This window comes from Neomonachus schauinslandi, chromosome 15 (assembly GCF_002201575.2).
Source record: "Neomonachus schauinslandi chromosome 15, ASM220157v2, whole genome shotgun sequence".
In the NCBI taxonomy this organism is placed as follows: domain Eukaryota; kingdom Metazoa; phylum Chordata; class Mammalia; order Carnivora; family Phocidae; genus Neomonachus; species Neomonachus schauinslandi.
The window spans coordinates 45,361,428-45,377,017 of record NC_058417.1 but is presented as its reverse complement, the minus strand read 5'-3'; the positions used below and the strand labels follow the sequence as shown (position 1 = coordinate 45,377,017).

General features: G+C 43.6%; 1 protein-coding gene and 2 non-coding genes across 3 annotated transcripts in view; 1 reads left to right on the top strand and 2 right to left on the bottom strand.

Annotated features, from left to right (window-relative positions):
- The window catches only part of TEX2 (testis expressed 2), a 97,490-nt gene extending 95,408 nt beyond the window's left edge, over nt 1-2,082 (top strand). The window contains 2 exon segments of the mRNA XM_021678506.1: nt 95-215; nt 1,783-2,082. Of these exon segments, the coding sequence (XP_021534181.1) occupies nt 95-215; nt 1,783-1,905 (244 nt within the window). The 3' untranslated portion in view covers nt 1,906-2,082.
- A 2,260-nt stretch (nt 2,083-4,342) lies between these two features.
- On the bottom strand, nt 4,343-4,476 carry LOC123326799. The gene has a single exon (XR_006541340.1). It is a non-coding gene; the product is annotated as a small nucleolar RNA SNORA76 (small nucleolar RNA).
- A 200-nt stretch (nt 4,477-4,676) lies between these two features.
- Nucleotides 4,677-4,746, bottom strand: LOC123326785. Its single transcript, XR_006541326.1, has one exon. It is a non-coding gene; the product is annotated as a small nucleolar RNA SNORD104 (small nucleolar RNA).
- Between the last annotated feature and the right edge of the window lie 10,844 nt (nt 4,747-15,590).

Here is a 15,590-nt window from a genome sequence, read left to right as displayed (position 1 = left end):
CCTGAGTAGATGAACAGTGTTTGCTGTTGGTACTTGTCTACTTCCTCTCTTTGCATCTAAATGTAGTTGTTTACTACTTGTCTTCTTCAAAAAGGTATGGTTTCCGGAAGCCACCATATGTAGAGCTAAAAGCTCGGCCAAAACTTGGAGAGAGAGAAGTGACTTTAGTTCATGTGACAGACTGGATAGAGAAGAAACTGGAACAAGAGTTTCAGGTAAATGTGTGGTGTCACCTCGTGTGCGTTTCACTTGAGTCTCAAAGCTCAGGGCAGAACAGAGGTTCTGAAGTGCATCTGGGTCAGGATCCTCTTTTGAGAATCTAATGAAAGCTATGGGCCCTCATTCCAGGAAAGTACCCATCATGATCAAACAGGCCTAACGCTTTAGGTACAGTTTGAGAAACCCTGAACCTTATCCACAGAACCCTGTAAAGTAAGTAGTTCAGAGGAAGCCCCAAAGGTGCGTTCACTAGGCCAGAGCTCATTCTCCAAGCCTGTCCTTCTGCTTTCTGCCCCCAAAGCTAATAGCAGTGTAGCCGAGGCCCCGGGATGAACCATCAGATATTCAAGGCACAGATGTCTTCCAAGGTGTTATGGATTGGCAAACAACTTACTTCGTAAATGAGTTTCACCTTTTGAGGGAGACCTCCTATTTTTGCAGTGGTATATTTTGAGCTCTTGTCTTTAAAATTTTATATTTGTATTTAAAAGCTATGGATTAACATTAACTGAAAACCAGTTGCTGGAAAGCTTAGTAATAGCACCAAGTGAAAAAGTACTTTGAACCCAGTGAGGGGAAAGACAACCTTTAGTTTTTTCCTTTTCCCTAGATCCTACAATAGGCATTAGAGTGGGTCATCTCTTTCAGGGATATTGGGGTACAAGGAGCACAAAGAAAGGACGAGGGGGCAGAGGTTGGCATCTGGTTTTGTTTTGTTTTTTTAAGATGTATTTATTTTAGAGTGTGGGGAGGGGCAGAGGGAGAGGGAGAGAATCTCAAGCAGACTCCCTCCAGAGTGTGAAGCCCATCGCAAAGACCTCGGCTCAGTCTCACAATCCTGAAATCATGACCGGAGTCAAAATCAAGAGTTGGACACTAAGTTGACTGAGCCACCCAGGCACCCTGGCACCTGGTATTTTTGAGGCAAGTTGGGAAGTTGATGGGTAATTGCTACAACCTCCCATAGCCACCTTTTTTTGCTTTTGTGTATGGTTTTGTAAGAGGGCATTACTGGAGACTGAATGCATTGCCAAAATTCACGTGCGTAAAATTAGTTTATAAACAGGATAGGCAAAGCACCATTACTATCAATCACCGATTATTCTTTGTGCGTTCATTATAGTAGGACTTCTTTCATACATAGCTTTGTCTGGTTCTGGGTGAAAAAAATTAGCTTACATTTTGTTGCTAAGATTTAACTGGATAAATTCACTTGGAATTTGTGTTCTGGACATAGCAATTTGGAAATACTATGAGCCCGTGAAGCCAGTTCTCTTTAAGTAATGGTATTGAATATTTATGAATTCATGAGTAGTTTTATCATATGTACATGAAATCAAAGGCTGCTTCCACCCCAGAGCTGACTTACCGGGTTCTTCTGTTCATGTGCTGATGTGATTCAACTCTTTTTTTAAGTGTGGCAGAGGAACTAGTTTAGAATATGCACAAAAAGTGGTTTCATATGTACTTTTAAAACTTCTCCAAAGCCTAAAATGATCAGAACAGAGTAGGGGGACAGCCTGAGAAAGGAACATTCTTCCACATGGCTATTTCTTTCTACAGAAAGTTTTTGTCATGCCAAACATGGATGATGTCTATATCCCCATAATGCACTCAGCCATGGACCCTCGCTCCGCTTCCTGCCTCCTCAAAGACCCACTTGTGGAGGCTGCTGATCACCTGTGATGGGTGAAGATCTGACCTTCCCAGTATTATGAGACCTAGCGAAAGGTGTGGGGTTCTTGGCTGCCTTCTGTGCTGTAGCATTGGCCTCTCCTCGTGCCACAGCTTCTGCCCTCCGCCTGCTGGTGCCCATTCCACCGCGAGGTGTCATTCCCCGCGTCCAGGAACTGGTCTCTGGGTTGCCGGCTGCAAAGCTTTGACTCAGCAAAGGAGACTAGAAGAATCACCACAGTGGATTCAGAGGCTACAGAGGACTCACACCATGGCTTTTTTGAGTCTACCAGTTTTTGTGGCAGCAAAAGAACACAGTAAGAGTAAAGCTGTACAACTGGAAAGCTTTCCCCTTGCCTTGACTCCTCCAAAGCTTTTCCTCAGGCAGCCAGTGCACAATGGAACATTTTCTCACTTCTACAGTTTGTGGGGGATGCAGTCCTCCACACTGCCAGAGAATGTCAGTTCAGGAACATGTGGAGGGTGGGGAGTGGAATTTTGTGAACCATCTCACTGATGATAAAGAGATACACATAGCAACTTTTCATATTGTGCATTTTGGAAGCAAGTAGCCATAGCACACACACACACACATTTGATCAGCTGGGGTGGGGACAGTGGGATTTGTGAACATTTGGCAAAGCCATGAGATCAAACCATCCCAAGCCTTCTATCAATGAGATACAATCACCTGATTTCTAACTAATCCCAAACGTTTTCCTGAGACATGAGCATGTGTGAAAATGTCCAATACTGCACGTGAGTGGATTGGGGTGTGGGCAGAAAGCCAGAGCCACAGCTTTCTATCCGGCACCTCCAACGTGCTCTGTGCTTCATATAGGCATCTTAAATGCTTTGTTCATCTAACTGGTTTAGGATATTTTGAGGTTGTGGGCAGTTTCCTCTTCTGACAGCCAAAATGGAGAACTCTCTTACCACCTTTGAGAGTCGAGACCAAGTTTGCTCAACATTAAACACTATATTATCTAAAAATCCATGTGACCTTTCTTTAATGTTGCCAACCTTATTTTGTGCATTTGTGTCAGAATCTTTAGTTTACAAGTTTGGGGGCTCTCTAGTTGTATAATTTGCTTTGAGAAGTACTCTTAAAACAATTTTTTTGTTTAAAGCTGCATTCAACATCAAAACTACTGTGGGTGACTTTTGATAACTTACATCTGTGGACAAAGCTAATAGTGGTTTTTTAAACAGCACCTTGCCTGAACATGACTTTAAAGAAATTAATATATTGAAAAAATATATTTGAACCCTTGATTACTTTAAATGCACCATTAAACATTGACTTAAATTATTTGATCATTCCAGTTGGTGTACTGTTCTAATTTCTCAGTGTGTAGGCCGATTTGCCTGTCAGTCCGCATGTCTTGTTCACTGGTCTATAATTTTTGTGCAATAACTAAAGGCAAAGGACTAGATGCACTACTGTGTAAAGAGATTACACGACTACCCTGTTGCACTTAATCAAATAGTATGTGGGGATTTACAGTCGCTTGCGTTGTTTCACGAAATAAATATCTCAATGTCAAATACTAGATAAGCATCCAAGTTATTTCTACTCAATCCTTTTTGGATAATAGGGAGAGAATAAACCGTGTGTAGAGGTCACTTGGGCACTCAGCTGCCAAAGCAGCTTACATTTCCTGGGTGATCACCAGATGGGCTTTCTAATACTGCAAAGTGGTCCTCACCTCAGCAGATTTTAAAACACCCTAGGGACAGTCTGGCTTCTGTGCTGGATCTTACACCCTCAATAGCCTCGTTAATCCTGTGAACTTGGAGCGCCCTGCAGTTACTACACACCAAAGCAGTTTAAACACTGCCGTCATGCATCCTGGCCCTTCAACAGTGCTGCCTTGTACTCAGAACCGATACACCTTTCACCTAAACCCAGGTGAGATGGCTCATCACCACCAATCATCTGGACCGGGAAGGAGTGTGCATTTACTTAGGTGCCTAATGTGACCAGAAATGCATAAAATTTAATTCACCTTTACAACGACCTTCTTCAGGCTAACTGGGCTAATTTGTCCAAAGCCTTTATCCCCATGCTCAGCACAGTATACAAATAAAAGCATGCCCTAAATGGTAGTTTTTCTAAATGGGTCGCTGCTACACTTTAGCCAGGCGAGTTTTTAAATTCATGCAGCTTCAAGACTGAAACCAGTTCCGGGGCCCTTAAACTGGTCACACTTAGCTGCCGCCCCCCCTTCAGAGGCCATCCACGCCGCGGTTAACCTGCAGGTCTCGAGATCACGGACGATAGGACTTACAGAAGAGGTACAGAAACGTGCGGGGCACTGAGTAGCAGGGCCTACGGGATCCCCGACGTCTCTCCAGGACGCTTCAACCTCGGCTACAAGGACTGAGGCTGGAGTCGTCGCAATCCCCCCTCCCCGGAAAACCTCCCGCCCCCTGCAGCCGGGTGCCGCCGTGTCGCTCGCGGTTAAAAGGGCCGCCGGCGGGAGAACCAGGCGGCCCCAGTTATGCGCAAGCGCGTACTCTGGCGCTGCAGCCTGACCCCCGGCGCCACGCGCAGGCGCAGCGGGGGCTCAAAAGCAGCGCGTCGCGACAAGGAACACCAAGCAACACCAGCGCTGGGATCAAACCATTTTATTGAAGGGCTTCGGGGAATGGTCCAAGGGGAGGAGGACAGGGAGATGCGACGTCCTCGGCCAGGCCGGAACCTGCAAGAATGAGAGCGGGGGGTTAGCGGTTGTGCGCCCGCAAGCCCGTTCCCTGCCCGCCGCAACCCCGGAGGCCCGGCTCAGATTGTAGTTCGCATCACCCACATCAGCAGTCTAACACGTGCTTTTTTGGGAGTGTCATCACTGCAGGCCCCCCGCGACCCACCCGGCTCCCGGGCCGACCCGCCAGAGCCCGGTACAGATACATCTCACCTTCTCAACGTCACAGTCCCCGAAAGACCGGGGCCCTTTCTCCGGCTTCTACTTAAGGAGCTGACAGGAGGCAGTTGGGCGGGCCTTACCGGCAGTAACCAATAGCAAGGGACACTTCCGGTCACGTGCCCGTAAAGTAGCCTAAAGAGCGGCCGTGCTCGCTGAGTCCTCCAGAGTATAGAGTGGTCACGTGCCGACCATAGAGATGGGCGTCCAGGGAAGATGAGAGTCTGGATTTCTTTCCGAGTCTAGGTTGCTGTCTTGTAATTAGCGCGTCAGACTCTGTACAGTACACCAAAGGGCAGTTTACAAACAGGACGCAACTGAGTCACTTTGAAATGTTCTGTGCCAGGAGGTAGGCTAGGAGCTGAGCATATAAAGGTGACAGTCTAACCTTGTTCCTGAATTGAAAGTAACCTGTTCGGGCAAAAAGAGCCTGTCTTTGAAAGTAGAGGATATGCAAAAAAAAAAAAAAGAAAGTAGAGGATGTGCAACCAGATCCTGACTTTGTGACGAATTCGTTGTATGACCCTCAATTTGAGAAAAATAGGAATATCCAAAAAAGTTGTGAAGATTAAATGAAATCATGTCGGTTGCCTGGCACATTCTGAGTGGTAAACAAATAATTGTTTTGTTGGTTTTTTTTTAAGATTTTATTTATTTATTTGACAGAGAGAGAGACAGCGAGAGAGGCAACACAAGCAGGGGGAGTGGGAGAGGGAGAAGCAGGCTTCCCGCGGAGCAGGGAGCCCGATGCGGGGCTCGATCCCAGGACCCTGGGACCATGACCTGAGCCGAAGGCAGACGCTTAACGACTGAACCCCCCCCAGGCGCCCAACAAATAATTATTTTAAAGGACTGCCGTGAGGTGGAAAACTTAGGTGAGTGCAGGGCTTTAATAAATGCTAAAATAGAGCTATGAACAACCTACTGTGGAAGCCCCAAGGAGAGCATGCCTAAATTTGGGAAAGTTAAAAGTACTTCTAAGTACTGAACTCTTAGAGTAAGCCAGACACACTCTTCACTACAGTTGACCCTTGAACAAGGAAGGGGGTGAGGGAGGTGTTGGGGCACCCACCACCCAGCGGTGGAAAATTCCTGACTCAATTATGACTCCCCCAGAGCTTAACTACTAGTAGCCTACTGTTGACCAGAAGGCTTATGGATACATAAGCAGTCAATGAACTCATATTTTGTGTTATATGTATTATATGCTATATTCTTATAATAAAGTAAGCTAGAAAGAAAATCATAAAGGAGGGGCACCTGGGTGACTCAGCAGGTTAAGCATCTGACTCTTGATTTCACCTCAGGTCATGATCTCGGGGTTGTGAGATCTGCCTCCCATGGGGCTCTTGCTGGGCGTGGATCCTGCTTGAGATTCTCTCTTTTCCCTCTGCCCCTCCCCCTGATCCTGCACACTCTCTCCCTCTTAAAAAAAAAAAAATGCATAAAGGAAGAGAAAATACGTTTGCAGTGCTGTATGGTATTTGTTGGGAAAAAAAAAGGTGGACCCATGCAGTTCAAACCTATGTTGTTCAAGGGTGAATTGTAATGGAGAATAATATGGCATTGCCCTGTGAGAGCTTGATTTACCAGGGGAGAGAACAGCAACCAGTCGTAGTATCTGGTTTTCTTTATTTCCTTAATGTTCTCTTTGGGAAATCTTTTCCTTTTTTCCTCCTAATTTAATAAGGAAAATGTAGTAAGAAAAGCATTTCAACCTGACCTTGTAGTTAAATTGTACTCTGATTTTCATTATTTTCGACACAGTCTTTAGTTAAATTTAAAAATTCCTCTATGACCCAAAGTAATGATTATTTTGTCAAATGTCTTGTGACGTCTATGCAGTTATTTTTATTGCTGTTTAAATTTTTATTATTTTCTACATTTATTACATTGTGGTACAGTTTCTACATTAGGAAATGAATACAAGTTTTCTTTGTGGCCTAGAACATCTATTTTTACAAATGTTCCACAGATTCTCAGGGCACCTGGGTGGCTCAGTCAGTTAAGCATATGACTCTTGGTTTCACCTCAGGTCATGATTGTGAGATCCAGCCCCAACTGGGTTCTGTGCTCAGCTCTCTGTGCTCAGCTGGGAGACAGCTTGAGATTCTCTCTCTCCCTTTCCCTCCCCATCTGCCTCTTCCTCCCCGTGTTTCCTCTATTACTCTCTCTCTCACACACACACATGCACACTCCCTCTCTCAAATAAATAAGTAAAATCTTAAATAAATAAATGTTCCATGGATTCTTGGAACGACAGTGTTTTCACTATCATGTACGTTGACATGAAATATTTATTAATTCAACCTTAATTGTGTTGTAATCATATTTTCCAAATGTCTAATTTATACTTGATTGGGAGTATACGTACTGTCACTGACTGTGACGTGTTAAGATTATGCTTCAAGTATGAAATGCTGGGGAGGATGCAAAGCAGCAAGAACTTTGCTCCATTACTATTTGGGAATGCAAAATAGTATATACATTTTGGAAAAGAATTTGGACAGTTTCTTACAAAGTTAACTTACCCAAGAGAAATGAAATTTTATGTTCACACAAAATCCTGTACCAAATGTTTATAACATTATTCATAATGCTTCCAAAGTGGAACTACCTAAAAGCCCTTCAATGGGTGGATCTTAAGCAACTGTGGTGCATTCATACAATTGAATGATACTCGGCAATAAAATAGAATGAACTATTGATACATGCAACACTTGCAAGAATCTCAGAGGCATTATGCTGAGTGAAAGAAACCAGACTCAAAAGATGGTATGATTCCATTTATATGATATTCTAGAAAAGAGAAAACTATAAGAACCAAAAACAGATGAAAGATTTTCCAGGAATTGGAGGCGCAGGAGCATCTGACTACAAAGGTGCAGCATGAGTGCATTTTTGAGGGTGATAGAACTGTTCTGTATCTTGATCGTGATGGTTACATGACTTTACGTATTTGTCAAAATTCATAGAACTATACCCCCACACGGTTTCATATTACTGTAGGACATTTAAAAATAAAAAATTAAAAAATGATGCTTTAGTCGTTTTCCTTGATTATTTCTATTGTTATTTGCTTGGTATATTTTGAGGCTATGCTCTTTATCTCATTACACTTTGTGGCTGATAATATTCCATCATGGATTACATGTATCTATGTATAAAATAACACTCATGTTTTTTGCCTTGAGTTCTAATTTGTCTTACATTAACATTGCTACTTGTGTCTTTTTTTGTTTGTTTGTGTTTGCTGGTATAACTTTGCCCATCCCTTTATTTTTAACCTTTCTATGTTATTTTGTTTTTAGTGTGTCCTTTGTATGAGGCACATGGTCAGCTTATCGTGTTTAGCCCAATGTGACAATACTTGCCTTTTCAAATTTTTAGTATGAAATGTCTCTGCATACAAAAGAGTACATATAAAGTATATGTGTGGTTTGGAGATTATTAATAAATTGAACATTCATATGCTCACCACTTTTAGAAAAATGACATCATCGATAATTTTAAAGCTCACTTTCTGCCCCTTCTGATTCCATCTCCTTCCCACACTCTCAGAAGAAACCACCATCCTGAGTTTAGAGTTTGTCTTCTTTCACTTTTTTTTTAAAGTTTTGCTTCATACATTTATATGTTATTTAGTTTTGCGTGATTTTGAGCTTTATAGAAATAGAATATATGTATCTTCTATGACTTACTCTTTTTATTGCATAATATTGGTGACATTCACGTTGTATGTTTGCAGCTAGTAATTGTACTAAGGCAACCAGATTCACTTCTGTGTAGCATCCCAGTACACAGTTACATCACTCATTACACATCTGTCCTCTTTATGTTGGATGTTTACAGTACCTACCGTTTTCATTATTGCAAACAAAGCCACTCTGAATATTCTTGTGTGTGTGCAAAAAAGTTCCTTTGGGGTATGTAGATTGAAGCACAATTGCTGGGTCGTAGGGTAGGCACATTTCCAACTTTCTAGATAATAGCAAATAACTTTTCAAAAGTGGATACTGTACTTTGCACTCCCACATTGGCTCCACCTTCACCAATTCTTGATATTGTCAGACTCTTCATACGTGAGTATAAAATGGTATCTCAGTGTAGTTGAATTTTTAAAGCATTTATTTTTATACAACCATTGATCAATCAACTGACAATCAGGTTTTCTCTTCTGCAGTTGCTCTTTTAAAATCCAACTTTAGGGCGCCTGGGTGGCTCAGTTGGTTAAGCGACTGCCTTCGGCTCAGGTCATGATCCTGGAGTCCCGGGATCGAGTCCCGCATCGGGCTCCCTGCTCAGCGGGGAGTCTGCTTCTCCCTCTGACCCTCCCCCCTCTCATGTGCTCTCTCTCATTCTCTCTCTCTCAAATAAATAAATAAAAAATATTTTAAAAAAAAATCCCAACTTTATAAAAAAAAGAAAAATTCAACTTTACACACAATAAAAGGCACCCATATTAGGTGTCCATTTCCCTGGTTTTTGTTTGTTTGTTTGTTTGTTTTTACAAATAGGTACATTTGGGGGCGCCTGGGTGGTTCAGTTGGTTAAGAGGCTGCTTTTGGCTCTGGTCATGATCCCAGGGTCCTGCTCGGCGGGGAGCCTGCTTCTCCCTCTGCCTGCCGCTCCCCCTGCTTGTGCTCTCTCTCTCTCTGTCAAATAAATAAAATCTTTAAAATAAATAAATGTCTTTTAAAAAAGAACACAAAAAACAAATAGGTACATTTGTGTGACCTCCCCCACAATCAAGACACAGAAAATTCTCATTGCTCCAAAATGCTTCTCTCTTGCCTCTTTGTAGTCAGTGCCCTCCCTCTTCAATCACCAATTCAGGCAACCACTGATCTATGTTCTGTTATTACAGAATGACTTTGCCTGTTTTAGATTTTCTTGTAAATGGATTCATGCAGTTTGTACTCTTTCGTGTCTGGCTTCTGTCACTTAAACGAATGTTTTTGAGATTCATCCATATTATCGTATCAGTAATCCATGCTTTTGTGTTGCTGAGTAGGATTTCATCGTATGAATATGCCATCATTTGTTTTTCCATCCACATATTTACAGAATTTGGGTTTCCAGTTTGGGGCTATGATGAATAAAGCTGTTATGAACATCAGCGTAGAAGTCTTCTTATGGACATTTATTTGCATTCCTTTTAGGAGTGGAATTACTAGATCATGTGATACGCATATGTCTTTAACCTTATAAGAAACTGCCAATCTATTTTCCAAAGTGATTATACCATTTTACACTCTCACCAGCAATGTATGAGAGTTCTGGTTATTTCCAATCCTAGTCAGCACTTGGTATTGTCACTCATTCTAATGGGATAGCTCATGGTGGTTTTATTTTTTATTTTTTTAAATTTTATTTATTTATTTGACAGAGAGAGACATAGAGAGGGAACATAAGCAGGGGGAGTGGGAGAGGGAGGAGCAGGTTTCCCACTGGGCAGGGAGCTCGATGCGGGGCTCGATCCCAGGACCCTGGGACCATGACCTGAGCTGAAGGCAGACGCTTAACAACTGAGCCACCCAGGTGCCCCAACTCATGGTGGTTTTAATTTGCATTTTTCTGATGACCAAAAATGGTGACCCTCTTTTCATGTGACTATTACTATATCTCTTTTTGTAAAGTGTTCAGATCTTTTGCCCACTTTTAAAATTGTTTTCTTACTAATGAGATATGAATTCTTTAGATCCTTTTTCACATCTATATTTTGTGAATATTTGCCTTTTTTTTTTCCTGACAGTGTCTTTCAAAGAGGAGGTGGCATTTTTAACTTTGATGAAATCCAATTTATCATTCATGGGTTTTAAGCAAGAGAGTGACAGTCTGGTGGAGTTCAAGCTCCTTGTGACATTCCACAGCCCAGATTTATCTCCTCCCTTGAGAATAACATGAGCTACTAATAAGGGAGTGCCTACCACAGGCAAGGCACTTGACATATTTTAGCTCTAATTCTTGGGATAGTCCTGAAAGGTAGGGAATGCTATTTCTAGTTTTTAGCTCTAAGTCCGAACAATCAGAACCAGGGCTCATAAAGATTAAGTAATTTGTTTACATTTGCACAATTAATAGATGGCCAAGCAGAGCTGGGATTTGAATTCGTAACAATTTGATTTTAAAGCTTATGCTCTTTGGGGGCGCCTGGGTAGCTCAGTCGTTAAGCGTCTGCCTTCAGCTCAGGTCATGTCCCAGGGTCCTGGGATCGAGCCCCGCATCGGGCTCCCTGCTCAGCGGGGAGTCTGCCTCTCCCTCTCCCCCTGCTTGAGTTCCCTCTCTCGCTGTCTCCCTCTCTCTGTCAAATAAATTAATTTAAAAATCCTAAAAAAAAAGCTTATGCTCTTTGATCACTATACCATGCAACCTCCTAAGGGCCACACTTTGTTTTAGTCAAAACTATTCCTTGTTATCTGAGAAGGTTGAGCTCAACCAACATACATACCTCCACACCTCACTTCTGAGGGAGGCTTACAAACCTCCCACCCCATGAACTACCCAGTGAACCAAGGGACCAGGAGCAGGAGGGGTGGTGGGGAGTCCTAACTCAGAACAGTAGACGGACCCAGAAGTTATACAGAAGAGCTAAGACCCAAGGCCCTGGGAAGAGAGTCAAGAAGGGCACTGAGTCTGGAGGGGTCTGAGGTGAGTGTGGAACAGGGCTCCTGGGAAGCGAGAGGGACACCAGCATGTGGGGATAAAAGATGGAGAAGACAGAGAACACTGTCTAGAACAATCAGCCAGCCAGCATTGTGACTTGCTCCGATGGCTGCCATGGGTGCTTATGTGTGGGGGGAGGGGATATGTGGAAGCTGAAAGGGACCCAAATCATCCCATTGTGATTTCCCTCAACTTTCCTCTTCTCTACCTCAACATAACACAGCCCTTGAGACCCCTCTCTCTGGTCTCAGAGGAAGATGTGACCTCTCATTCACTTCCTTTTTCAAGAAACACTTTAAAAGTCTCCCTTCCATGCTTGATCCTGTTCTGGGCATGGGAAATATGAATGTGAAGCAGAGTCCCTATCTTCAAGTAGCCCACAGTGTAGCTGAGGGTAAAAAGAAAACCCCTACATTTTATGCACTTCGTGTCCCTCTTTCAACCTCCTTCAACCAGAGTCTTCTTCAGAGTGCAGGTGTAGGTGGGGAAGAGAAAAGGAGAAAGAAAACTCTGCTTTACTGAAAGTTGGCCCTAGGCCAGGTGTGGTCATACACATTGTTGATTTAGTCCTCCTAGAAATGCTGAGCTGAGCCAGCATTTTGATCAGGGTTGATTGGTTTTGAGTGATGAACTCAACTTGAACTAGCTGAGGTAAATGGGGGAAGGTCTGGTTCAATAGAGGGGGCAGGGCTGGGCAGGCCAATCTCAAGCCAACTCAAATCAGAACATAAGCTTGGCCAGGGCACCTTGACTGCATCTGTGCATTTCTTGTCAACTTCTTTCTTTTCTATTGGCTTTATACTGGATGGAGGCAGTTCCTGGGCCTCCTACCTCCTGGCTTGGCCACTAGAAAGGAAATGAGTTTCTTTTCATGACTCTAGTTGGAGTAGGGTCAAGTGAAGGTGGCCAGATGGGTGGCTGTTTTGCTTATCTAATAGTGCATACCCAAACTACTCCATAAGTTTTATGGAGTCAGCTGTTTTATTATCTCTTACAAGTGTGTGAGTAAACTAGGCTCAGCTGAGAGGTTCTTCCACTCCATGTGGTGTCCACTGAGGACACCTAGGGGCTTGACTGGGCTGGAACATCCAAGGTGGCTCACCCAGATGGCTGACAGCTGGGGCTGGCTGGCCACTGGGGGCTCAGTGGGAGCTGTTAATTACAGCAACCCCATTCTCCTCCAGGTGGCCTGTGTGTGGCTTGGGCCTCTCCCAACATAGCAACCAGTTTCCAAGAAGGAGTATCCCCAAAGTGAGAATTCTAAGAGGAAGGAAATGGAAGCTGCCAGTCCTCTTAAACCTGGGCTGGTAAGTCCCTGAATGTCACTTCTGGTCAAAACCAATCATGGAGCCAGTCTAGATTCAAAGGAGGAAAAACAGCTCTATCTTTTAATTTTTAATTTTTATTTACTCCCCACCGACCCATCCTGGCTGCTTCCCCACCTCATCTCCCACTGCTCCCTGGTGTGGAAACCAAGTGTGGGCTCACCGAGGAGTCAGCTTGGGCTTCCATGAAGCCACACAGGGTCATCCCTTCCTCGTGCCCCTCCTCTTCCCCTGCCAAATCTGAAAGGACCCAGTGCAGAAACCATTTCTTCCATGAAGCACCCCGCCCCCCGCTCCTGCTCTATCCATCCCACTCCCTTCCTTCCACCTGATCCATCTCTCTCTTGAACACCACAGTTATGTTTATGAGTTTACTCCTGCTTTCTCGAACTTCTCACAGTCAGCCTTGCATGGTGCTTATTTCAGTGCATGTCCTGACACTTTTGCCAACCTGCAGACTCTGTCATATTCCCTCATGGCACCCATCCTTTGTACTCAGAAGCCCTCGGCAATATTTGTTAAAAGAATGAATGAATGAATAAGTAGTCATCATCCGTGGAGAAGTCAGAGATGAAGTCATCTGCAAAAGGAAGCTGACTAGATTATAACTAAGTCTGCCTCCTGCTCTGAAATCCGGTTATGTCTGTGAATGAGTTCTAAGGAGAAAGGAGAGAGAGTCGGTAAGGTCTACTATTAAGCTGTGAGAAGCACAGTCCGGAAGGAGGAAAAAGAGCCAGAAAATGGCAATACCCAGAGAGAAAGTTCAGAAAGAAGAACTATTAACACATCTGAAGAGAGGCCCAGGAAAAACTAGATGAAGCATGGCCCCTGGGATTTCACAAGAGGAAGAATGTTTATAAGCTGCCTGAAGGAAGTTTCCAGAGAGTTCTGTGGAAATAAGCCAGACCCCAGGGGAGTAAGAGGGACTGGCCAGGGAGGAAGTGGAGGCATTTTGAGAGGACCGCTATTTTCATACTGGTGATGCGTTGGCTCTTGGAGAATATTCATATCTGATAAACGGTGACAGTGTGGACGCTTCCCCATGGTGGCATACAGACTTGGTATGACTGGGTGTGAAATATGGCAGCTCACAGGCAAGTGAACAAATAATCAGTCAGGATTAGACTGAATTATCTCACAGGGCAGAACTCCCAGGAGGAAGCTCACTCTTCTCTCCCACACGGCTGCTCTATCACTCACATTCTTTTGCACAACCCCCAGATGAGACCAGGAGGCTTACATGTTGTTTGAGGCAATGCCCCTCATCACCACACATTTGTATGAATTTCTGGTTGCTCTCAGTACTTCAGGGAAACGCCAAGCTGGACACCTAACTATGTTTACAGGTCACATAATGGTACCTTGTCATCATGCTGTGGGAGAAGCAAGAATAACAAGCAGCTAATGGGGGAGAGTGTCATAGCCCCTGGGGTTGACCAGATGAACTCTGACGTCATGTACGTAGCTGGGTCCTAATCCAGGTCATGCCTCTTGCTCCCTCTGTGTTACCCCTGCCAGACTGTAAACCTCTTAACATTTCAATGTGTCATTTGTAAAACGGGGCAAACAACACCTACCTCTGGAAATGCTGTGCAGGTAACGTGAGGTGATCCCATAAAGCGTGTACTTGCACATTCTCAAACAATAGCAAACAGCCAATAACTCTTAACTGCGATAATGAGGAACACTCCCCTTTGTGGCACAAGAAAGTGTGCATTGGGTCGGATTCTGTGGGAAAGAGTTCTTCAGAGCATCACAGTCTTTTCAAATCCGGTCATCCTGGAACAGGACGAGCCGAAGTTCTGTTTGTCTAAACACACTGCTCACAGTGACAGTGGCTTTTCTTAAATTTCCCTTCAAACGGTAGGACATGAAGGAGATAAAGATTTCACTTGCTACCAGAGACTCTTGCCTCATTGTTTTACTTATCCCGTAACTACCCTACATGTGCTGGAAGGTCAAGTCTGTTTGGAAGCTGCAGCAGCAACACAAAAAAAGTCAGTCACCTTATTCTGATAAAGATACTGTTCCTTTGAGACGTTTCTGGAACTGTCAAACATGGCCTCTCTTTTGGGTTTTATCAGCTTCTTTTCCTTTCAAGATTCCTTCAAGAGAAAGATAAATATCCATATGATCTCACTCATATGTGGAATTTAAGAAACAAAACAGATGAACATAGGGGAAGGGAGGGAAAAATAAGACGAAATCAGAGAGGGAGACGAACCATAAGGGACTCTTGCTGGAGGGGAGGTGGGTGGGGGGATGGGGTAACCAGGTGATGGGCATTAAGGAGGGCACCTGATGTAATGAGCATTGGGTGCTATATGCAACTGATGAATCACTGAATTCTACCTCTGACACTAATAATACACTATATGTTAATCAAACTGATTTTAAATTGAAAGACTCCTTCAAAGGCAGCTACCCTCTCACTAAATAGCTATCTGCAAACCAACCTCATGATCATTTTTTAAATGAAATTTTGAAGGGTTTTAAACAGAAATGAAGAGGCACCAACTCTTTAAAGACTGAGTCATAATTTATCCCACCAGAGGGCGACATTTGCTAAAATAAACAAAAGGGATTAGAGGCCACAGGAATTAACACCGGACATTATGAGACAGCTGGAGCCCAAGATCTTGGCTGCCCTCAGTCACCTGTGAAAACTTGGAAATCTGTTTTTTAAACATTCTCCAAGTTTGGGAATCACTGGTTTAGAGAGAAGTGAAAATAAGATTTTGTGAACTCACTTTCTCCCAACCCCCAGCTCCTCAGACATATT